Below are 25,028 nucleotides of genomic sequence, written 5' to 3' on the forward strand. Positions count from 1 at the left end.
GCGACTTACTTTCATTAAGCTTAATAGCCCATCTCTTGAACCACTGTTCTAATGAGGAGAGATGAGATTGCAGATTTTTGTGAGCTATTACAGGATAATGATTAGTAGACAGTAAGGCGGTGTGGTCTGCGTATGTGAGAAGTTTGTTGTTAGGATGAGTTGGTGAAGACTCAAGTGTAAATGGAAATAAAGAATAAGAATTGTTAACTTAAATTATTTATTTCATTTATGTTACCGCTTAACGTTTGTTTCAGGTTTGCTTAACAGCTTTAAGCATATACACAGGAAAACGTGATATTCAAAATAAGATGGGCATATTTTTCGGAGCAAAACATCGATTCAATATGAAAGTTAATGATTTAGATCCATTTAATTTTGAAAATAATAATAATGTATCGAGTACAAATGAAGAAATATTACAATCAACAATTTTGCCCACATTACAACCCGGAATAATATCAACAATGGATCAACAACGACCATTATCTCGTACTGTTGACGCGGTCGACCTACAGGAGGCTTTCATAACCACCACCACCACCACCTCCGATGTTGAGGCCGCCTCCGATGTACAAAGATTTATCGAACTGGAGGAGCAGGAGCAGGAGGAGAGTAATGTTACTTTAAGTGAACAAGAGATTGCTTCTAGACATGGCCGAGCATATCCTGTTGAACATAATAACCGCAGAACAATTTCTAAGGTAAGAGTATAAAACTTTTGTGGGGTTTAGAAAGGAATAGGAGGGGATATAAGGTAGGGGTACATTTATTTGTACATTGCTTGACTTAGATCGAGACCACGATTTTTTCACTAAGTTATAGAATATCTTCAATTCGCTTCCTTTTCGTCGAATCATACTGCTATGAATTCTAATTGAAGAAAATAAGCAGATCTACTTTCTATAAGAAGATTCTAAAGCATAAAAGATACCGGTCCAATAATAGCGGCTTACATGTTCCAACTAGGATTTGGAATATAACCCATGGGTACTGAATAAATCCATTATAATTCCTTAAATAATAAGCGGAAGGAAGAGGTAATAGATTTTTTTTTTGCAGAATAAAAAGGTAAATAAATCCCTGATGCCCAGATTTTTCACGTCACATTGAGATCCCTTTAAATTGAAATATAGATTTTTTTTTTAAATTTTTTTCTGTTCGAAAAACCAATCAAATGTAAAATTAATTTATTTAAACGTAAAATAAAAATTATCAATTCACAAATAAAACTAGTATCTTTAAGAACAGATGATTTTTATGTATTCCGCTTTATCTGTCGATTTCCGGCACATTTTCTCGTACGCAAAAACGCCAGAATCAATTAGTGCCTTTTAGATTGCACGCGGCAAATTAAGACAAAACATTTCCTCAACCTTATAAATCCATTCGAGCACCAATAAAAACTTCTACCCATATTAATTAATACAAGATTTCTAATTATTTCCAGGCGAATCGAAGCGGACGCATAATCAATAGAAATCAACATCACCTGGTTAATCAGACATTTCGTTTTCCCCATCCGTCGGTAGCTTCATATTCTGGACCATACGCACAACTAGAGAATTACAAACACACCAATAACCAGATGAAAAACATACCCGGTGTGCTCAGTTTTACGACCAGTAAACCATCTACGACAGCTAGGCCGTCACAACCACCAGCTGTGACAGTAAAATCTACCAAGAAGGGCGGTTCGACCATAAAGTTCACTGGAGTCTATGTAAAAGGACCAACGGAACATTTAGACGGACATATATCCGATGGACCTGTCTATACGAATCCATTTCTAAATGGACATGCATACGCTACGGATCCATTTGTAAAATATAAACCAAAACATCCGTCGGAAATAAATCAACTGGCTACATCTTCTTTGGAAATAGATACTGGTCCGAGGTAGGAAATGTTTTTTTTGTTACAATTTTTGTCATTTCTTTACTAACATTTATTGATATTTTACTGCAGTTTCTAATATTGTTGTTATCTCTTTTGAGATTTTATACTTGCACAGAAATAAATGCAATAATTGGTTGGCTAGATTAGATTAGATTTGAAACGGGACGGGACCTACGCCCCACGGCACCGCAGCCACAATAGGCTTATTGTTGCGGTTGGCTATCTGTAACAGTCCATAGGCTGATTGGCTGAAGAGAAATAAGCTCACAATGACTTGACTGGCGAGAACTACAGCTATCCTGCGATGGCAGTCGTAATATGCCAATAGAGCAGGAGCTTCACGTCTGTCACACGAAAAGGCCATCGACCCTTCATGCGTCTTAGAAGATTAGCATGGAGGGTGGAGGCTGAGTGAGAGATTGGACTAAAGGATTCGTGTGAGAGGATAGTTGGGAATGGAATTTTAGGTGACGGGATTAGGCGATTACCGACATTGTGTGGTTAGTGACGTTGGAAGGGAGAGCTGACTAGGGTGCGTAAGGATTTTGGATTGAAGGGATTGGAGGCGATAAAGGTTTGAGTGTTTGGCTGTCTGTAAGTCCATATAGGGGCAAGTGGCGAGTAGCACAGTCACATAATGTTAGTTTTAGATTTTATATTTAACACAGTTCGTTTTAGGCGAGGTTAAGCCCGAGGTAACGAACTTTTGTAACGGTAGAAAGGATGATATGGTTGAAATGAATGAAGGGATCGTTTTACGTGAATTTTAACGTGAATATCAGGTGGTCAGAGCTTCCGTTGATTAATCGTAATTATCAACTTACGAAGCCAGGGCTCTAGGATATCGCGATGGGATTGAACAATTCCAGCTGGACTGCAAAGAACCATAAAGCAGAAACCTATGAATGGGTCCTACGCAGATGCTGGCAACTGCGGAAGTATCCTCCAACATTATTTGCTTTATTCCACTCACTAATGAGCCGATTGATAGCTCGAGTGTTGCACCCAGCTCATTCAAGTTCTTCTCAACATGTCCAATCTCATAGTGACAATCATATCACGGATGCGCTCAGTACCAGAACATCCGTTTACAGACCCAACCCCCCAGATACTGGGGGTAAGGGCTCTCTCTACACGGTCAATAACCTATCTAATTGACAATATTAAACACATGATGCTGCGTGAAATCACTCTGTCATCTTTGAATAGACTGTAGATCCTGTATGACATGTAAATTTAAACAAAGCGTCTGATTGTATACGAGTGGCTTCGGTTCAGAAAAACATCAAGTACACTTAGTTCTATTTTCTATTGTTTCGATTTACGATGGGGACAAGAAAAACTGAAAGTTGATTTAACAGGATGAAAACAAATTATTCTTCAATACGCACTGAAGCTGGAGCTGGCTCAGTATCCAAAAATTGAATGAAACTCCAATTTTTTGAGGAGACAGGACTGAGTAGTGATTGTAGATTCTAAGCTCCATTGTTTTCTCTTTTCTTGCTAAGTACCAGGGAAATACCAAATGTTTTGGTAAAAAGGGAAAACTCTTATTGAAGTGCGATCAGAGAGTGAAAAGGCATTTTATTGATCAACGTCCAGGAAAGCGAAGTCTGAATCAACTCCGATAGTGAAGAACATTGTCTGTGGCTCTCTTCACCACGAATCAGAAGAAAAAGAAACGATCATGGCTACACTTTGTAGGCTCTGATAAAGATTAGAAACTAGATAGTAAACCAAGGAGTGATATCTTGCAGTTTTCATGCCGCATCTTTGCAATAATAATAGACTAGAAAATTAAGAATTTTAAAGACAGAATATTCACTTATTAGCCATCAAAGAAAGTCACGTCACTAAATCCCTTAGCTCCCTTTTCCCCTAGAAGACAGTTCTGCAAGGGATCTGAAAACTGGATGGGAGGGGAATCACTGGATAATCTGTGACGTACCTTTAGAAATATAAATAGAAAAGAAATTTATTATTCTGGGACAATTGTCCCCTAAGAATAAATACAGGAAACAAATAGAGGCCTTAATAGTTTGGCCTGTGATTAAACAGAAAATAAATAAATAAATAAGTATTTATAAAAAGTGAAAACAGCAGAAATTAAGGAAATAAATTAAAACAATTAGAATTTCGGAGGAAGCTGAATAGAAAGGAGAAAACTGAATAGACGGGATTTAAAGATGGATAGGGTAGGAGCATGGCGGACAGATGAAGGCAAGGAGTTCCAGAGAGAGGTAGCACGTATAAGGAAGGATGAGGTACGGTGAGAGGGAATATAGAGATCAGATGAGCGAGATCTAGTATTACGGGAATGGATCTATAGTTACATATATCTATATATTTCAAAATCCACTCACCGAACATAGATCTTCTTCATGGGTAGTCCTTCCGGAAGGCAGAGCTTACTGAAAATAGAAAAAAAATCTATTAATTTTACTCACAGCATCCGAGATTACTTATTACTCTTAATGGGACGAGAATTGGTGCAGTAGTTATTAAGCTTGGATTTAATTGGTGATTCTCAGTTTAAATCCTGCTTGTAACTACTTTTTATTAATTAGAAATAATATTGGTAATAAAGTATGATTTGCGCTTCCGTCCACGAAAGTTCCGCCTGAAAAAATGGGCTAATACACTATTACTTAAAGTTATTCCTAGTTTAAGCGTTCATGCCGCTAAAAAGGAAATTGGAAACAATCAATTCTTTAATGCAAGAGGCACTTCCGGTAGATTGATTCTCATTTAAGATGTGCTCACCACCAGCGATCTTTTTTTTTGTGCCTACGACCTTTGGAACTTGTACTTCCGGGGAATAAACCCAAATTAAAAAATTGGCCAGTTTGTGCTACTTCCTCTTGTGACGAATAAGGTGAACTAAACGTGGTACATTTCCTTAGTGAAATTTCTTCCACTGGACGAGCGATTACAAGGCTATTAGGAACTGGAATAAACCCCATTAATTCTGTCTGATAGCTCAGACCAACACCAAAGTGATAACTAGTTCGGAAGAAAGTAACCCCCAGAGGAAGTACCACGGCTATCTTCATTAATGAGTCCTAAGATACCCACACAAAAAAAGGGACTCTTAAGGGAAACCTTCCACTGCCATTTGACTTGCTTCCGGATGTAATAATTAACTACTAATCACTGCTGTTAACTTTCCTCCATCTGCAGGAAATGGGTGTCCCATGTTAATGATGTAAATAAGGGTGAACAAAAAAGTATTAAATTAACAAAGTCAACGACTTCTGTACAATTTGACTTAAAATTTATCAAGTCCGTTCAGATTTGTGGGTAGCAAATCAAATAAAATCAGATTGAACACCCAAAAATTGGGTTGAACCCCAACAGTTTGATGCCACAGGCCCAGAAGACTTTTATTACTCTTACATAATTAAGTATTTTATTGTCTAGAGCAGTGATTCTCGAACCACTGCGTGCCGCGAAAGTTTTTGAAGTATGCCGCCAAATTTTAGAAATGCACACAATAAAAATTATATATTAAATGTAGAAGACGAGTAAAGTAAAGTAATCGCCTATTTTTTCAGGCGGGGCTTAACGTCCAACTACCAATTAGGAGCCGTGGACGGAGGCGACTAGTGTAGAAGACGATATGAGAGTAGCATTATCATTTATATGTTACGACCAAATATAAACGAAATTATCACAAAAAACATCAAGCTCAAACTCATTAAAAGTATTCTTATTAATTAACTTGTAGGTAATTAATCTCTTAATAAACATATACTGTTGTTTTTTGCAGTACATATAGCTTTATATGGAAAACAAACTAATTTACACACAGTGTATTATGGATAAGTAAAATACTTTTAGACTTATCTCATTGTTAGTGTACCGCCAAATTTTGAAATTGTAAAAAGTGTGCCGCCGCGACAAAAGAAAAAAAGGATTGAGAATCACTGGTCTAGAGAGTTGTGACGTGTTGTCTACAGTAGTCTTTTCAGCTGACGGAAGCGACTACGAAGTGCTGATCTTTTTAATCGTAATTGAGGATTATACAATAAAATTTAAAATACAAACAATACTAATTCTTTAGTCAAATTCTTGTGTCGAAATCTCCTAGCTAAGTAGACTGAAATTGACATTTAGCTAACAGGCGAACAGCTGTTAGATTAATACAACAAGCACTATACTTTTTTTTTCCAAAAGAAATGCTTAGCCAAAATACTGGTTGCCATTTATTATTGTTGTTGTTGTTGGCTTGACAGACACTTTTGCAGTTAATTAATATAATTTTTCTATCCTGAAGTTTATCTGATGACCATTATTTTTTTTAAAAAAAAAACATTTTTCATTGCTATAGCCTGTTTTTATGATAGATTTTTTTTACCTCCGGCGCATCGACGTCGATGCTATGATCATTAGCGCCACGATAGATTATTTATTTATTTATTTCTGCATTGATAACTTTATTGATGGGCATTTACTCGCGCTAAATTGCTGCTCTCCGGAAGGAGTCTTTGCGGTCTGCCCAAAGTCTTCCGCCACGTTTCTTTTATACGAAGAACTGGATGATACCGTCTCGGTTTTTAGTTTTATTGGTAGCGCAGCTGAAACGTTAAGTTTTATTGTGCTTCGGAGGTTGTTTAAGTTGCGAGGAGAGCTGCTATACCTGAACTACATGCCTTGGTGTTTTCATAGATGCAGATATCTGTTCATTGTAGCAACTCTGGAGCCAAGCAGGACACTTCCAGCAAAAAGGAAATTATTGTTTGAAAACAAGAAACAAACTAAAGATCTGATTCTTTTAATACTTTTCAGATTTTCCAATAAAATAGTGCGACCAACCAGGACACCACAACAAGAAGAAATAGATTCAATTTCCAGCGGTACGGGAACATTGACTGATGCTATTTTCCATCCTTATGAGACTCCAGAGGATGAAAATCAAAAGAGCCGACCATTGAAGATCATGTTGGATGTATATCCAGTTATGGATGATGATTTTGAAGATGGTAGGTAGTTTTTTTTTTTTTTGTGAATGAGGGGGAAATACATTTTCTTTTTTCCAGTTTACGAAGTATATACTTGACATTGAACTAGAAAACTTCGAAGATAACTTTTTTTCCCGCAGTGAGAGAAGTTATATTTTTAAAAAATGAGGGAGCATTTCATTCGGGGGCTTAAATTCAAACAAATGTATCGTCAAGAATCCCTGGATTATACGAGGGTCGTTTGAAAAGTCCGTGCAAAAATAAAAACTACTTAATTTTTTGGGGTAAACCTTTTTTATTTTTCAACATAGTCTCCTTTTAGGCTTATACACTTCGTCCAACGCTGCTCTAGTTTGTTGATCCCTTCCGAATAATAGGATTTGTCCAAGTCTGAAAAATAGCCATTCGTTTCTGCAATCACCTCCTCGTTTGAATAAAATCTTTTTCCCCGCCAGCCATTTCTTCATATTGGGGAACAAATAGTAGTCCGAGGGAGCCAAGTCTGGAGAATAGGGGGGGGGGGATGTGAAACGAGTTGGAACCCTATTTCCATTAATTTTGCAACCACAACTGCTGAGGTGTGAGCTGGTGCGTTGTCGTGATGGAAAAGGACTTTTTTGTGGGCCAATCGTGGGCGTATTTCTTGCAGCTCGGTTTTCAAATGGTCCAATAACGATGAATAATATGCACCTGTAATAGTTTTACCCTTTTCCAGATAGTCGATGAGGATTATTCCTTGCGAATCCCAAAAGACAGTCGCCATAATCTTTCCGGCCATAGGAACGGTCTTCGCCTTTTTTGGCGCAGATTCCCCCTTGGTAACCCATTGTTTAGATTGTTCTTTGGTCTCAGGAGTGTAGTGATGTATCCATGTTTCATCCACAGTGACGAAACGACGCTTAAAGTCCTGCGGATTCTTCTGGAACAGCTGCTAACCGCCCTTGCAACACTTCACACGATTTCGTTTTTGGTCAAGCGTGAGCAATCGCGGCACCCATCTTGCGGATAGCTTTGTCATGTCCAAATGTTGATGCAAAATATTATGTACCCGTTCATTCGAGATGCCCACAGCACTAGCAATCTCACGCACCTTCACTCTTCTGTCATCCATCACCATATCATAAATTTTATCAATGATTTCTGGAGTAGTAACCTCAACGGGCGTCCAGAACGTTCAGCGTCACTTGTGCCCATATGGCCACTCCGAAAATTTTGAAACCACTTATAAACTGTTCTAATCGAAGGTGCAGAGTCACCATAATGTTTATCAAGCTTCTCTTTAGTCTCCTGAGGCGTTTTGCCTTTCATAAAGTAGTGTTTAATCAACACACGAAATTCTTTTTCGTCCATTTCTTGAAAATCACTCGACTTCCTCGATTCAAACGAATGCCAAACACAAAGAAATAGACCGATCTGGCAGAAACTTGGTGTGTGTTCTTCCAAGAGATGCTACTAACTAAACATAACCTCGATACGCGCCAGTGGTGTTATCTCTCTGACTTTGCACGGACTTTTCAAACGACCCTCGTACTTTACCTTAAATATTATATCTACTATAACCAAAAATGGAAAAATAATCATGGTAATTTTCAGGTTACCAGAATGGCCGAGGTATTAGATCAAACAAACCACAAAATCAACTGAAATCAGGTCATAAAAACCGGATGCTGGTGCATCTAAATCTTTATCCAAAGAAAACAACTAAAGTTAGGTAAAAGAACCTTCCATTTACTGCCCAAATTATGTTTATGTATACATAAAATGATATTTTGTGATTTTGTGTGTGTGTGTGTGTGTGTGTGTGTGTGTGTGTGTGTGTGTAATGAAACTGGACTGATTTCCTGTACACGTTCTCTGGGGGTACTACAGGAGCTTGAAACAGAAGTAAAAGAGTTTAAGTCTTCGTATATGCAAGAATAAGACAAGCTATATGAAGGAAAAAGGCCCAGTAAACCAGCAGAAGTGACTCAGTGGTAACATATGCTAGTGAAAAATAGGTTATTAAAAAAAAAAGAAAATGAAATAGTGCTCGAGAATTCGGAGAAAAACAGTGGTCAGGAAAATATGTGGCCCAATAAATTGAAGGCGGGCAATGCAGGATCCGAATAAATGAAGAACTGAGGCCACTCAGTAAATGAAAACCTCTTAACCGTCTCCAAAAAAAAAAAAAATATGGCCAAGAATGGAGGCAGAGGGATTCCAGGTGAAATAGAAGACAAGAAAACCCTGCTTGTGGTAGATGGACAATGTGGAAGAAGATCTAAGAAGGATCATTGTAAAGAGATGAAGACTAAGAGAAGGAGATAGGAGATAAATGACGATGAATGTTTAAGAAGGCCCAGATCCTGTCAAGAATTTTTTCGGAGATTTTTTCAAGACGCAAAACGAATTATTTTTCACAAACTCACACAAGGTGCCACGATATCCGGGCGGTCAGAGGCGAGACCCGCAAAGCTAAGATGTATTGTGGTACTGGAATTGTTTCCCAGTACCTGGATATTTTTTTTTATTTCATTTATTTGCCATTTACGCCTGCAAACGGTACTAATTACTAATTAATAATGACGTGATCCACTTGTTTGGAGAATTCACCCTTAGGCGAGACTCCAATCGATATAACACACATTAGTCACTCCATTAGGGAACTGCCAGGCCAGCGCCAGGTTATAAGATAGGGTAGACGAACTAAGCTATCGGAGACCATCGGGCTCGGATTAGCGTAGAACCTTGTCAAAATCAGCACGATTACCGTGGTACGTAGTAATTACGATATACGTAGTAGAAGGTTTTGGAATACCAAACTAAGTGGCATAACCCTGAAGATCCCTACAGCTTTTAAGTCCTCTTTAGCGCTTTAAAATCTATGGGTTCAGTGGAAAATTAAATAATTTTCTTTGATTAAAATGGAGACGGTTTTTAAAACTAATTTCTTTTAGTATTTTTTTCATAGTTTCAATAAAATTTAATTAAGTTAATTGTATTAAGATAAAGTCGTGTGAGTGATTTTCTAATGTTTAAAATTCTTTTATGATTCCAGAAAAAGGCCAAGCGTCCTAACGTCACTACTTCCTGGCGGCGGGAGATTTGAAGAGCGAATGATCAGTAAGTTAGATTCAGGATATCTTAATTATTTATTCTTTTAATTTAAAGTGCATCAACATTTGAGTTCATTGGCGACAGCTGTTTATTTTTGAGTGAACTGTCGGTCTCTGGTTACACAGAGCACTGACCATCACTGCACAGTAAACTGTAAGAAACTTCTAAGGAGAGAGAAAATCTATGGGATTGTAGCTGGTTACGAACCCAGGATCTCGGCGTGGGAATCCAATAAGCTAACCACTTAGCTTATGTTATGGGGCCTGCTAGCTAAACGTTGAGTGATGACGAGAGGAATTGGCTTAACCCTGAAGATCCCTATAGCTTTTAAGTCCTCTTTAGCGCTTTAAAGGTTCTACTTTTGGCTAAGTTCAAAGCGTTGTATCTAATCAGCTTGAACTTTGGCACGACCACCATAAGGGATCCAGATGGTTAAATTGATTTTTGCAAAATAACGTATTGTTTGAGGGCTTCCTTCCCTCCGTTCGGGTTTATTACTTTTTTTCAGACGCCACGAGCCGAGCGGTTAGATGCTAGACCCGCACAGCTAAGATGTATTGCGGTACTAGGCTATATTCCCAGTCTATACCTTTAATGGTTAATATGAGATATTTATAGTAAAGTATGTTTGCTAGTTGCCACGATGGCCGAGCGGTTAGAGGCTAGACCCGCAATGCTAAGATGTATTGCGGTACTAGGCTATATTCCCAATCTATACCTTTAATGGTTAATATGAGAAATTTATAGTAAAGTATGTTTGCTAGTCGCCACGATAGCTGAGCGGTTAGAGGCTAGACCCGCAATGCTAAGATGTATTGCGGTACTAGGCTATATTCCTTCTCTAGTACAGTCTCTCGCCTCCTCTGATATCCCTGACAATCCTCCTCGCCGACTGAATCGCCAGTGGCCCCGCGACTTCCTCGCAGTCTGAAGGCCTAAAATAAATATCCTGTAGAAAGTGCTGCCGCTGGGCAGTTTCTTTCCTCCTGCCTTTCACGCCTCTATACTTCTATCTCCTTATTTACTTATTGTATAGTGTATTATACAGATTGTAAATGGCTAAATAAATTAAAAAAAAAAAGAAAAAAAAAAAGGCTATATTCCCAGTCTATACCTTTAATGGTTAATATGAGAAATTTATAGTAAAGTATGTTTGCTAGTCGCCACGATGGCCGAGCGGTTTGAGGCTAGACCCGCAATGCTAAGATGTATTGCGGTACTAGGCTATATTCCCAGTCTATACCTTTAATGGTTAATATGAGATATTTATAGTAAAGTATGTTTGCTAATCGCCACGATAGCTGAGCGGTTAGAGGCTAGACCCGCAATGCTAAGATGTATTGCGGTACTAGGCTATACTCCCAGTCTATACCTTTAATGGTTAATATGAGATATTTATAGTAAAGTATGTTTGCTAGTCGCCTCCGTTCACGACACCTAATTTGGTAGTTGAATGTAAAGCCTACCTGAAAAAAATAGGCATTACTTTATGAGATAATTGTATGTATAAGTGAAAACAAATGAAACAGTTAAAACATTAAATACTGTCAGCAAAGGCCCTACCTAAACTTCAATTTTAAATTTATATCACTAAGTGTGAATTATTTAATTTACATAAATTACAGTTTAAACTTCAGCGGCCGATAAAACCATACTTTACAAACAGCTGATTGCCTGCAGAATGAAAAAGCAATAATTCAAATAAAAGTTTTATCCGACAATAAAATATCTCTGTAAAAAGTTTTAACATAATAAAAAGCATTGCAAATTTTAGGATACATAAATTTGGTGCTACATTTTCCCATATTTTTATTTATTTACTGTAAGATTATAACTATTCATACGTAAAAATGTATTCACGATAAATTTGATGTGGAAGAGATTTCTTTAAAGTGGAAGCATGATGGATTGTTTTCTCTAGTACAGTAGCCATATTTCTTTACTGTTGATTGATGGTTTGACAGATTTTTTTCTTTTACAGTCCAAGTGAAATACTGAGAGTATTACAATTAAGTATACCTTTTTTCCAGATCCACTGAATACTTAAAAGTGTTTTTTACACGTTTCCATCTCTTTCTTCCAAAGCCCACTCTCACTCAGTTCAAATTTAATACTTCGTTTTAGTACTACCAGGGGATCCGTTTCCCAGGTAACTTGATCTTAGCGCCCTTCTTAACGACGGGATTCCTCCTTCTCAAGTACCATTTCACTGAATTTATAATATTACTACCTTTGCAATATTAGTGAGAACTGAACTTATTTCTAATACTATGAGATTGAAGAACGGAAATGTTAGATCGCTTTCGATTCAGTTAAGAACCTATCATTGTTTTTATTATGACGCCCTATTGGGGAATACAAATATCTTTTATTGTAGCCAATCTACAGAATATTTAATAAAAAATTCTCAGCCAGAAGAAGAAGTTCAGATCAGAAGTAGGAGCAGGTCGAGGGAGTAGTTGGGCCAGAGTTTCTATCTCTCTTTTACAGGAGTAAGAGTTCCCAATCAATAATTCCCCTATTCCTGGAGACGAATCACCCGAGATGAACGTCTTTTTCTTTCCTCAGAGTGTGTGACACGGTTTAGAACCCGTTCCCAGTGAGAGCTGTCCTCATTAATGGGAATTTACCTTCACACACGCACAATTGGAATCTTTTCCACGTTCATACATCCCGGAAATACACCAAATCCAACCATCTGTGTGATTTGGATGAAATTCAACTTGATTGACAAGGCAGAATTTCATCGGAAATACTTGTTTTATACTCTTAAATAAAGAGAGCTCTGCGTTACATTACCAAAAAAATAAAAATAAAATAAAGAAATGCCTATTTTTATAGGCGAGCTTTACCTCCCAACTACCAAATTAGGTGTCGTGGACGGAGGCGACTAGCAAACATAATTTACTGTCAAATTTCTCCTATTAACTATTAAAGATATAGACTGGGAATATAGCCTAGTATCGCAATACATCTTAGCTTTGCGGGTCTAGCCTCTAACCGCTCGGCTATCGTGGCGCCTAATAAATTGATAACTGCTTATACAGTGTTTCGTATAATAAATAAATATAATAGTACATGATAACAGTAGTATATACATAGATAACAGTAGTATTAGGTACTGAGGATGGACTCTTGCTTGGACAGAAATCTCTCCAACAATAAAGATTTTAGACTGGAAATGGAACTTATATAATTCAATAAACCAAGTTTGTTCTTGTGATTCAAGAATCAAATAAATTACAGTTTAAAAAAAACTTACTAAAATCAACATTCTTGAAATTTGAGAAAAATATAATCTAATTGTAACTTGGCTACTAAATTTTGGCAGAAAATGAACTTTAATTGCAGCAATCTAGCTAATGCAAAACGAGGAACATAACTTCTTTTGCAAGCAAGAGAAAATGAGAAAAAAAATTATTTTTCTAAATACTGAAAAATACTTTCTCTAATACGAATTAATGCAATTAAAATTGGAAACCTTTTTTATCCAAAGTTTAGTTAAGGTAACTTCTCGCTTTGCCCTTCCTCCAATTCCATTCTGGACTCTTCCCACGATGATAAAGGATCTGAACAACCAGGACGCTCTTCTGCAGATTCCCCTTCCATCCAAACTTCCGAAATTAAATTCCTTATTAATCGTTGCTTAACTTATAAGGGAAGTCCTACTTCATGGCCGCACTTAATATAGGTCTCCTAAGTTCTCCTACTTCCTTAGATCCAAGTCTGACAATCTTAAATCCTCCATACTATTGTCAACGCTTCCTTCAATGAATCCTACCGAATGCCATATTGATGTAACTTAATCCGCTTCAAGCTAATTCCACATATCTGCACAACAGAACCCAATCTTCCCTAAATATTTCTGGCCATTCTCCTAGACATCTTAAGTGCCACTGGCGTCGAGATTTGCAATTGGAGTATCCTTTTTCCTTTGCAATATAACGTCTTTTGATGTTCCCATCCATTCCAACTGCCACCACCTGCGCTTTTCACACTTCGATCCTGACGAAGCTTCAATATTCCTTTAAGTACAACTAAACTCCAACGAATCCTAAAGGCAGTAAAAGGCTGCAAACTATATTAGCAAGTAGACAAGGAACTTAATCTCCTGACTTCCTAACAAAAATCATACGTTTTCTAGAGTATAAACGGAAGGGCTAGAAGTTCTCTCTTACTCATTCTCTCACTCTCTCTTTAATTCCTAAAGTACTTATACCTATAATAGTTTGCGGGGCGGAAGTTGGTCTAGTGGTCATGAGCGTGGCTCTGTAAGTGGGAGGATCCAAGTTCGAATCCAGTATATGGCTACTTTTTATTTGTTAGGAGAAATTGTTTACAGTGAAAGTATGAGCTTCCGTCCCGTCCACGACTCCTAATTGGTAGTTGTACGTTAAGACCCGCCTAAAAAAATTGGCAATTACTTTATATGATAGGTTGTATCTGTGCAATAAAATAAACAATTGTAAAACAAATAAAACACGAAAAAAAAACTGTTTCAGATAATGAAAACCAGGTGGCAGGAGATGAACAAATACTTATCGAGGAATATGGTGTGAAACAACCATGCATGGAACATATAAGCCACGATAATAACGATAAGAATCCCAACGGTGAAGATTATCTTGATGATGAGTATATAACAACAACAACAACAACAACGGCAACAATAATTACCGATGGAGTAAGCATGGCCGGTGATGATGTCCTTGTAAATAACTATGAACATCAGCCTGTGCTTACATTTGATGATGTTATAAGCTCAATAAAAAGTTTTACTGACAACTTAGACGGCAACAATACCCACAATACTGATAATGAGAACAATAAAAGTTCACACAATAGAAAGTAAAGTTGTAAATATCAATAACTGGCTTTTATAAAATAAGAAACACTTTTTATATTGTGATCGTTTTATTTTTTATAATTATTTTATATAAATATAATTTTTATTTATTTTTCCAAATATATATTTTCAATGTAAATAAATTATTGCTTAATTTAATTTTTATTCAGTTATTTATTAAAATTTGTTTAAAAAAAGAATTAATTATTCTATTTATTATCGATAATTAATTAAAAAATTAAAATATAGTTCTTAATTATTACTCGCTCTTCATTCTAGAATAAATTTAATAGACAGCCATTAGGAAAAGGACTAGCTCAGTGGTTAGCGTATACTGGATTCGAACACGCAGATCCCTGGATCGAAACCAGCTGCTGACCCTTAGCTTTTCATCTCCTAGCTCATGGACGACGATAGTTAAACCGAGAGAACACTCTTCGGAGGCCAACGCCATCTGAGACCTCTGAGATGTTGACACACGACTTTAATAAAACGAAAAAGAAAGTAATTTCTAAACTTAATGTGGAGTTTTCAGCAATGTTTAGGGATCTCCTGAAAATGAGCAAAAATTGAGTGATTCAGTCTGAATGAGAAAGACATTCAGCAGAATGCCTGAACCAAGAAAGTAGCAGACGCAACGAGATAACTCTTGGACTTCCGATTGGATCAATAATATGAGTCGCTTCATTCTACCGCTGCAACTATCTCAACCTCTTTGCTAGCATAAAGATGAAAAAAGCTAATGAACAGAACAATAAATTAGAAGAGGCCAAACGGATAAAAAAGCAAATAGGGAAACATAGAAAGGGTTTGGAATTGAACAAATTTATAAACCCCCAAAATTTAACCTTCTATATCTCATTAACTATTGCCACTAGAACTGTGCCGTTTATATCAGTTACAGAGCTAACCTTTCTCTAGAATTTGTTGAAGATTTCATTACCATCGGAACAATAGGAACAGAGATATAGAGGTATCAAATTAGAACCATTTGCAAAACTCCAAAATTTACCCTTCTGTACCTCATTAACTATTGCCACTAGAACTATGCCATTTATATCACGTTATTATATAAATATAACGTTTTATAAATATTTATATAACGTTTTTCAACGTTACGCTTTTTCATGCAGATTTTGACGATAAACCCTACTCAGTTTTAATGACCTCACAACACTGTTAGTTGATTTGGTCAGGTAATTTATGGTTTGTTACTAACAGAGTGCATTCGTGGGCCTTCTATCAGAGGAGGATAATTTGAATTTGGTTGGGGGCGATTTGATTGCTTTGCGCATGCCCGAAAATTTTTTAAAGTTATATAATTCTTTTTTAACCTTTCCTTCAGAAACCTACTGATGTAAATGAGTGCAGCGTACTGCGCACGTTCGAAGTGGTAATGCAAGCTACATGGTTTGATTCCCCAACTTTTGTGGCTAATCAGTGTAAGTTCACAAATAGATAATATAATTAAACATTCAAACAATTAAAGATTCAACCAAATGTGCGCTACATTTTTATTTTATAATTAATTGTGTGGAAAATGAGTAGAAGTGCGATTTTTTACGAAGTGCTTGAATTATGTTCTAACATGAGCATGCATGTTCGCTTTATAAATCTATTTAATAACACCAATAGAAGGTACATTTCGCGTGAGTGCATTGTCTGCCACTGTAATGGACTCAACCTGAACATTATCATTCCACTCGCGCTAGTCATTAACATTCCTAGGTTACGTAATTACTGTCCATTTTATTGTAGGATATAAACTTAAACTTGAAAGGAGCAAGTTGGTAAGAACAAAGTTGCCATTTTCCCTCGCTGCCTTTCTTTATTTCAATTAATAAATCTTGAATGTTTTATGCATCTGTATCTCTAGCTGATGACAAAATTGCAATCCACCCAACTTTTTACTTAAGAGTATTGTATCCTCTTGAAGCAGGAATCCTAAGCCGCTAGTAACTCAGGTTTTAATGGTGGACATGGAAAAAAGCAGTCACAGGGTGCGAAGAATCTCATTAAATAAGTTTGTTTAAGAGCTCTACTTCGTAGGGGTCACTAAATAGAGATTAGGGCTGAGATACGGACCAGGAGAACTGATAAGAACGCTGATAAGGCTCTACCACTGTAGCCAATTAAATATAATTATATAAGTAATAACTTTTCTTATTTTTTTTTAAACTTAAATACGTACAAAACATACTTTCACTTTTACCGCCTGAACATAATAGCTGCTGCTAAAGCATATTCGGTTCTCCTTAAAAAATGTTATAAATAGAAATCATTTCGTCAACCTCTCTCCAACCCTCTCTCTTCCACTCTGAGAAAGCCAAGATTGTAATAACACAGCAAGCACAGTTGCTATAGTTACCTGCACTGTATAATTTAACAACGGGTGAATAAAAGAGGTGATTTTATTATTTAAGCTAGAGTGATGTATGCATGCTTATTTTTATAGCGTTACCGCCATATCACGAGTTTTATTTAAAATACCCAGGAATGATGAACGATTGCCCAATTCTCGGATATGAGGAAACGAGCGGAAAAAGATATATAGCAAAGTTGAAATAATAAATAGCGTACATTTAATTTTTTCCTAACTGAAATAAATAAATTTATGTAGATCATATTTAGATGGATTTGTTCTCTCCAATTGTCTTAACTTTAAAAAAAAAAAAAAATTTAGTATAAAATAATACAAGAAATGCAAAGATCTAAAGATGTTCTCAATATTATTCACTGAGGAAAATTATTTGAGTTTTGCTAGTCAGAAACACAGAAGAAGTAAGGCTTCCTTAGGTGAACGAGAGAAAGAAAGAAACTGAGGATTCTTTGGGGGGATGTCAGAATGTCGGACAAACTGAGAAGTTCGAGAAAACTAATCGGGGAGCCGGATATAGTTGGCTTTAAAAAAACCTCAGAGATGACCGGGTCATGTGCACGGAATGGAGAAGATTTTAGGCTCGAAGTTAACACTATATGGACATTCCGAGGTTAACAGACTGGTGCCAATCACCTCAGATGTAAGCACCAATCGACTCCTAGCAAAATGTTGCAAATTAAAGATAAACATTTATGTAATTTGTACATCAGGTACAGATGACCCTGAAAAAATCTGAATGGCCGCCCTACTTTGGAATAATAATAGTAATTTTAGATGAGCAGTCAATAACTTGAAATTAGAGGCCCTCTAAAGGAGGAAGTTAGGTTAGCCTTTAGTAGAATGTATGGAGCTATCTTGGTGCACTAGAATTGGAATTTAGACAACTCTTTATTGATTTAAGTTATAAACAACTTTTTACAAGGAGCAAAGCTAGTAAACATCTTAGACTAGAAACATCAGCTCATCACTTCAAGACATTGAGGCGAATGAATGAAGACATTATTGTGAGTAGAGGTTAGGCTATTTAATTCCAGTTGGTTAAGCCTATAAATAATTCAAGCTTTTATTTTCACATAGTTTATTAAATGTAAATGAAGTCAGACATCACCTCTTTTTGAAATTGTAATTTGAGGGAATATCTTAAAATGCAGCCACTAAATTTAAGAGAATAAATTTAAGCAAAAAAAAAGTTTAAAATCATGAAATTAAAAATAATTTCGATTTGTTATAGCCAAGTCTAGAATATTCCGCCATATTTAGCTACCAATATGTATCTGAAATTTTAGGCTTTCGTTTTAAATAGAATTATCTCAAAAACCAGAAATTTGATTTCAAACTGAAGAACCCTTATAAAGAGTTTATTTCCAATTCATTCTGAGAAAATTCCCTTCTGTGAGTGATTGGTTCCTTCAGGAGGTCCAAGAGAAAGGATTTTTCTAAAAGTTATATTCTTTATCTAAGAAAAATTCCTTATTATAACTTTCCATCTATTTACAAAACAGTTGCTACTTCTTTTTTTTTTATAGATTTTTCCGAACATGATATCTAAGATTTTCTCTTCAGTGGAATTGTGTTACCATCAACCCACTCCAATGTGCATCTGTAACATCAATTTGAAACATTTTTTCGTTAGAAAAAATGTTTTTGAGACACTTCTAGAGGAGCGGTTCCAGAGAAAACAACTCTAATCTGTCATTTTATCTTTTTGAATGGGTTTACATACTGGTTTTGTTCATGTTAGTATCTAAAGAACTACGATTAGGAAAAGTTGTATGAGTCTCGCTAGATTTTCTTGTTTGTTTTGCCTTTACAATTGCACTAAATTAAAATAATAATAATGCGCCATTTCTTAGTTAACTGCCTTTAGATGAGCATTCTAAACACGAAGATATTGCATTAGAATATTTAGAGAAAATGAGATTAGAGTTAGGATTGGATTACAATTAGTCAGCAGTGGCTTTCTGTTAAGCTTGGTCACAATAAATCCGTGGATTCCAAATTAAATATAAAAAAAAAGTGGGTCCTACAAAGTAGTGGGAAATATGTAATTCCCTCTTATATTGTTCCACTGTAAACATTGCTATTACTAACGCTGATTCTTTTGAGGTTAAGAATACGTATAAGGTACTTTGTGAAATAAAAATTGAATTTACGCATAATTTTGTGTTTAATGAATCAAAGTAGGTTTTAGAAGTAATTCATATTGCAAAAATGAATTGTAAGAGTGTTTGAAAGATGAAAGACACTGCGATGTTACACAACATGAAAACAAAGGTTAGTTTTGCATGCGAAATAAGTAAAAAATCGTACCAAAAGTGCTGATAAAATTTATTAATTTACTTGACTAGCAAAGTTCCTAACAAAGGGTGAGTGAGCCTTGACAAGAAGGGAGAAGGACGTTAGCAGTGATAAATAAACTCCCATATTCTTGTAAACTTGTTCTCATAATCGGCTTAATGCTGAACAATGTAGGCATAAATTATTGTTAGTTTCAGCAGCTGTGTTGCTTGGTAACCGGAATAAATGGTACAGTGAAAAAAGATGAAGCATTAAAAAACAAAATGCTGGGAAAAAGTATAACCACCTATCTCAAATCTCTTTAACAAAAACTTACAGTTTAAAAAGTTAAGTATAAGGGTTGATTAAACGCCAAAAGGTACACAAATCAGCAAGTACCCAACATTTCATTAATACTTCATTGATATTATTTAAGTAATTTTACTGCATTAATTTTCATTAATATTTTTTAGAATTCATTAGATGTCACAGACCCTTATGCTGGCCATTTTCATCTACAAAATATATGTTCAAGTAGCACTGTAGATTGATTGTAGTATCTATTTATCTATAATAATCAAACTATTAATCACAGGTTAAAAAAAAAATCATAAAAAATATGAGGCTAAAAATTCAAAAACTGTTTTTAAAAAATGCTTACACCAACATACATCAATGATTTTGCTTATTTTATTTATTTATTTTTATTTTTAAACAAAAATATATAAGTTCATTCTTCGATTAATGTAATTGTTACTTTATGTAGTAGTCAAACGTTTATAATAATAGGTAATAATTAATCTGGCTTTATCCGCAAATAATATAGTTTTCTTCAATTACATTCTCAATCTAGGTATTCTTCTAGGTATATATGTAATATAAAATAAATAAAATATGCATAAATAAAATTAGGGGGACTAAATTAAATTACAATTGAGAAATGAATAATTATTGTTGCACAATCTACTTGTTATTAACTGTGTGTTATTTGTGCTCACGAATATTTCGGTAAGACGAATTCAATACTAAAATATTGTTTTAAATCCTCCGAGATTCAAATTTAATCAGTAGCCGACTCTAACTTTGTCTTTTTCTACTTTAACATGCATGTACATAATATGTGACAACTTCAGAATAAAGCATATTAAAGATAAATCAGAAGAATAATTTGGAATACAGTTAAAATAAAGTACCTATTTAATAACGAAGTTATAATATACATTTTATCATAATTATAACAAAAAAATATTATGAATGAACTGGCCAGCATAAGGGTCTGTGACATCTAATGAATTCTAAAAAATATTAATGAAAATTAATGCAGTAAAATTACTTAAATAATATCAATGAAGTATTAATGAAATGTTGGGTACTTGCTGATTTGTGTACCTTTTGGCGTTTAATCAACCCTTATACTTAACTTTTTAAACTGTAAGTTTTTGTTAAAGAGATTTTTGTACCTTTTGGATAGATTTTCCTTTTTGTCTATTTTACAAAGTTACTTATCTGCTTCACAGATTTTTTTAAAATTTAGAATAAGCAATTCTATCATTATAACCTGATAAGGTGTTAAGTCGGAACCATAACTACCATTGGAGAGATCTTTTTAAAGAATGATTATAGTTGCCATCCTCAATAACAACTTTTTTGAGAAAGCGTTTTGAATAAAATAGGAAGGTATTTGTACGTGAATAGCAAAATTAAATTGCGATTTAAGTACTTCCTTTTAAGAGGAGTAAGAAAAATAAACTGCGATTACAGTACTTCTCCCTAAAAGGCTGAGAAGCAAAGATTTTGAATCGAACGACAATTCATTGATGTAAATCGGTTCACTCAGTGATAATTTTATCGATTGCAATACTTCCTCTTAGTAGGTGTAAGAGCATGAAGGCACTTCACACCCACGTAGAGGAGCTTTAACCACTTCTTCGTGCTAAATTTTATCAAAATCGGCATAAGCGATATAGAAATATTGGTAATAATAGTTTTAGAATGGGCCTTATTTGGGTGGGGCGAACTCCCCTCCTTATGAGGCACGGCGTCGAGACTTTTAAAGTTCAAATCTGTACAAAATTTCGATTCGATTGACACTTCATTCATGAAAATCGGTTCACTTGTCGATAATTTGAAACGATTGCTATACTTCCCCTTAACAAGTGTAAGAGCAGATCGTCGCTTTAATGTTACGTAGGGGAGCCCTAACCCTGTCATCCTACCAAATTTTATCAAAATCGGGCTAAGATTTACAGAGTAATTAGTAATAATAATTTTGGAGGGGCTTTACATAAAGGGGGCTAACTCCTCTCCCATTCAATGTACAGCATCGAGACCCCCAAAAGGCACATCTACATAAAATTCCGAATCGAATGACACCTCATTCATGAAAATCGGTTCGCGCGTTTAGGCGCTACGCAGTTTACAAAAAAGGTAACAACAACAAGAACAAGAACAACAACAATTTCTGAAAATGCCGTTTTTGCTCATTTTCGGCAACTTTTTTCTCGAAAACTATTAGATCTGGGTTGTTGCAAAAAAATTACAGTGATAAAGGAGGGTTTGCCCTATATTTTAAAGAAAATTTGGGAATTTTATCTTTTATAGAAAAAGAGAAAAAAATTGTCAAAGTTGGGTGTTTTTCAACGTTACGCTTTTTCGTGCAGTTTTTGACGATCAACCCTTATACAACTGTCCTACCGGACAGTTTTAATACTACATTTTTTGTTGTTGTTTAGCTACTACTGGATGGCTCCCAACAAGCAATTATAACCATCTTAGCCTGAGTGCTGTCCTGGAGTGCAACATAGTTGGTTTAATGGGGAAAACGAGAGGCCTGATACAGGCATTAAGTTGAAACCCAAGTCCGCCTACTCGCTCCTTTGTGCCAATATCAGAAGTGAAATGAAATATATTTAAACAACTCGCCATATTTTTTGATGATCATGCGGACAATGAAGTTATCATAATTTCTTTTCCTCAATGTACATCAAAGAAGTTACAGGGAAAAGCACTTGTTCTATCAAGTAGAATTTGGAATCAATTTGAGGCTGTTGCAGAGAGAAGTATCAAGAACAACAAACTGCTGTGTGTAAGACATGTCATAGCTACTTGAAACAACTAGAGGTACACTACTGGTAAGGAACAAATACAATTGATTTGGAAAAAAAATGCTAATAATTGTACGGTTTTTTTTGGTTTTAGGAAGTAGTTAATATTTCTTCACATTTCTTCCAACAATCTCAGTAACTAATACGATACCTTCCAACATGTTTCAGAATGTAAAGAGGATAAATTTCAAACACTATGTTCTTAATGCACACGCTCGCAGGAGGCGTTTCCAATCGATAAGAAGCTCAGTTTTGATTAGGACACTTCTTTGATAGCATTACATGCGATTAATGGCATTCATAATTCATTGGCAAGATATATATTATCACCAAGATGTGAAAAAGTAAAGCACAAAAAGTCTGGTAAGGCAATTCTGTCTAGTAAGGATATGATGGACTGTTTGAATAGCTGAAATTGTCTAGTTATTGTAACAGTGGCTTATGCAGTCTAAGCTAACCTGTCTAGTTATAAAATAAAGTGTCACATTTATGTATATAGTTTCGTTGCTGTAGCAAGATTCAGTAAAATGAGCAAGTTGGTAGAAAGTTTATAATTAAAGAGAAGTTGTGTGAATTGGTACATCAGATTTTTCGCAAAAAAGAGATGTCTTGTGAGTATTAAAAACAGATTTTTGGGGGGTGGCAAAGTAACATGTAGTAAATAGCGTAAAGTTGCCGAAAACTGTTATTCAGTGGAAACTCAGATGAATGTAACCCTGCATGTATTTATTAAGCAAAATAATATTTAGTAAATATTGCAAGTTTGTTGAACATAAATGAAAAGTTCGGTGAGTGTAACATTAGATAAGGGTAAATATAGTACAAAATCCAAGTATAAAAAAAAACGTCCAGGAGATAAAAGTCATGTGAGTGTAACGTTAGATAAAATAGATGTTTGTCCCTGGTTACCATGACATTTATATATTGGACACATTTGTATAAAGCTCTTCAGAGTGGACAGTTTTCATTCCACATCCAGACTCCCCAAAAACATATTCTGTGTTTGAATGATTTAAACTGATCTCATTTATCTTCATCAATATCATTAATCATTAGATACGATGAAGATCTCTTATATATGGGCATGTGACAATAAGATATTGGTCTACCAAAAGTGACACTGTACTGAATCGATTTGTTTTTTCAGGTTTTTCTTTTTTTGAAAAACTGTTTCAATTATTTCTTTTAAATATAGTACACCCATTGCAAACATGTAGATCATTAACGTTTGATTAACAAATTATTCCAGGTAAATCCTTCTTAAGGCATTTTTGGGAGAGAACTGAATTTTCCTTCTGGGGTCATTGAAGAGTAAAGTAAGTGCGGCCTTATTACTGTGGTGCGTTATTAACAGGAAATAAACTTATAAATAAAATTTCAAATTAGTAGTTATCAGTACAATCGCAAGTACTATGACTTTTAGAAATGTCATTACCTCAATTCAGTAACATTTTTTACTAGAAATAAATAACATATACTAACAGTAAAATGTACTGAACATAAAAGATAACGTTTAAAAAACACATACCTTTTCCTTTTCTGCAGAGATTCCAGCATCACAAAGTTGTGAGAAGTTTCACTTCACCAAGACACTGCACAAAACTTATTCCCGAATAGTTGCAAATCTGTTTGAACCAAAAGTAATTTTACTGAAGAAATCTTACAAAACAAACAAAAAAGAAGCATTGATAAAAGAATAAAAGCTAAGGATGCCAAAATTGATCCAAAGAGAATACAGCAAAGGGCGGTCAAAGAATAGGGTATTTAGTAGATCAAAACTATTGTAATCCATTTTATATAATTTGTAATTGTATTTATTGCTTATAAAGACTTGATCTTACAGCAAGAGTTTGGCAAAAATGAATTATAAATAGCTTAGTCAGTACTTACCAAACAAAGATAACATTCTCCTTAAGATTTCCGACATTAAACTGGCCTAATTGGTGGAGGGGGGTATGGCTTTAATAAGTTTCTAAAAATGTATGTGAATTATTACAATTTTAATGATTTTTAAATTAATTAAAAATTTATTTTAATAAATAATAATTATTTTAAATAAAAAATAATTTTGCAATTTATACATCATTACTCTTATTTCAGCTGGTTGGCGGTGCCTTTGAGATGACGTCATGCGTAATGGATGGTCTTGAAGTGAAGTGATTTAATTGTATTAATGTTTTCTAAAGTATAATTATTATAATGTGGAAAGTAGTTTTTCTTTCGTTAAATTAAAGAAAAACAAACGCTTTTCTTAAGTAGTGTTGTGTAGTGAAATCAATGATTAAAATTCCTTCCATCTTTAAGAAGCTTATTTCTTTTTGGTATGCAGTTTTAATTTTTACTAAGTAAATGTTTTTTTTTTCTAGAATGAAAAAGTTTATAGTTTCAAAAAATCTTTCTTAGCCATGCGCATAAAGCTAAAAATATGTAATGTGTAAAAACAACAATTATTTTGTGTAAAATACCTT

The 25,028-nt window shown here is 35.1% G+C and overlaps 3 protein-coding genes and 1 long non-coding RNA gene across 11 annotated transcripts in view; 2 read left to right on the forward strand and 2 right to left on the reverse strand.

The window, feature by feature from the left end:
• The window catches only part of LOC141453662 (uncharacterized), a 354,403-nt gene that overhangs the window by 307,375 nt on the left and 22,000 nt on the right, over positions 1-25,028 (reverse strand). The window lies entirely within an intron of this gene.
• The window catches only part of LOC141453605 (uncharacterized), a 122,993-nt gene that overhangs the window by 91,468 nt on the left and 6,497 nt on the right, over positions 1-25,028 (reverse strand). For 2 of the 4 annotated variants that reach the window (XR_012458096.1, XM_074127029.1), the window contains 3 exons: positions 24,451-24,532; positions 24,089-24,185; positions 4,260-4,307 (listed from right to left, as the gene is read on the reverse strand). The gene's annotated coding sequence lies outside the window, so the exon portion shown is untranslated. Of the gene's footprint in view, positions 1-4,259; positions 4,308-24,088; positions 24,221-24,450; positions 24,643-25,028 lie in introns of those variants that run through there. The other 2 variants (XM_074127035.1, XM_074127043.1) reach the window with 2 other exon arrangements.
• On the forward strand, positions 4-14,952 carry LOC141453568 (uncharacterized). The gene is made up of 6 exons (XM_074126949.1): positions 4-701; positions 1,448-1,896; positions 6,685-6,878; positions 8,451-8,568; positions 9,895-9,959; positions 14,456-14,952. Exons 1-6 carry the CDS (start codon positions 309-311, stop codon positions 14,803-14,805), a joined length of 1,569 nt encoding a protein of 522 aa, XP_073983050.1. The 5' UTR covers positions 4-308; the 3' UTR covers positions 14,806-14,952.
• LOC141453573 (RYamide receptor-like) overlaps positions 24,181-25,028 on the forward strand; it is a 135,580-nt gene continuing 134,732 nt past the window's right edge. For 3 of the 5 annotated variants that reach the window (XR_012458087.1, XM_074126979.1, XM_074126970.1), the window contains exons 1-3: positions 24,183-24,320; positions 24,390-24,540; positions 24,661-24,881. The gene's annotated coding sequence lies outside the window, so the exon portion shown is untranslated. Of the gene's footprint in view, positions 24,321-24,389; positions 24,541-24,660; positions 24,882-25,028 lie in introns of all 5 variants that reach the window. The other 2 variants (XM_074126963.1, XM_074126973.1) reach the window with 2 other exon arrangements.

Source organism: Rhodnius prolixus, unplaced genomic scaffold (assembly GCF_049639745.1).
Source record: "Rhodnius prolixus isolate KJV_2025 unplaced genomic scaffold, Rpr scaffold_1, whole genome shotgun sequence".
Taxonomy (NCBI): Eukaryota; Metazoa; Arthropoda; class Insecta; order Hemiptera; family Reduviidae; genus Rhodnius; species Rhodnius prolixus.

What these genes read in the sequence shown, in the direction of transcription:
- LOC141453568 (XM_074126949.1), top strand. Translation starts at nt 309, where the DNA reads ATGGGCATATTTTTCGGAGCAAAACATCGATTCAATATGAAAGTTAAT. An exon ending in GGATGATGATTTTGAAGATG is followed by an intron (nt 6,879 to 8,450) that starts GTAGGTAGTTTT and finishes GGTAATTTTCAG; the next exon opens with GTTACCAGAATGGCCGAGGT. An exon ending in AAGAAAACAACTAAAGTTAG is followed by an intron (nt 8,569 to 9,894) that starts GTAAAAGAACCT and finishes TTATGATTCCAG; the next exon opens with AAAAAGGCCAAGCGTCCTAA.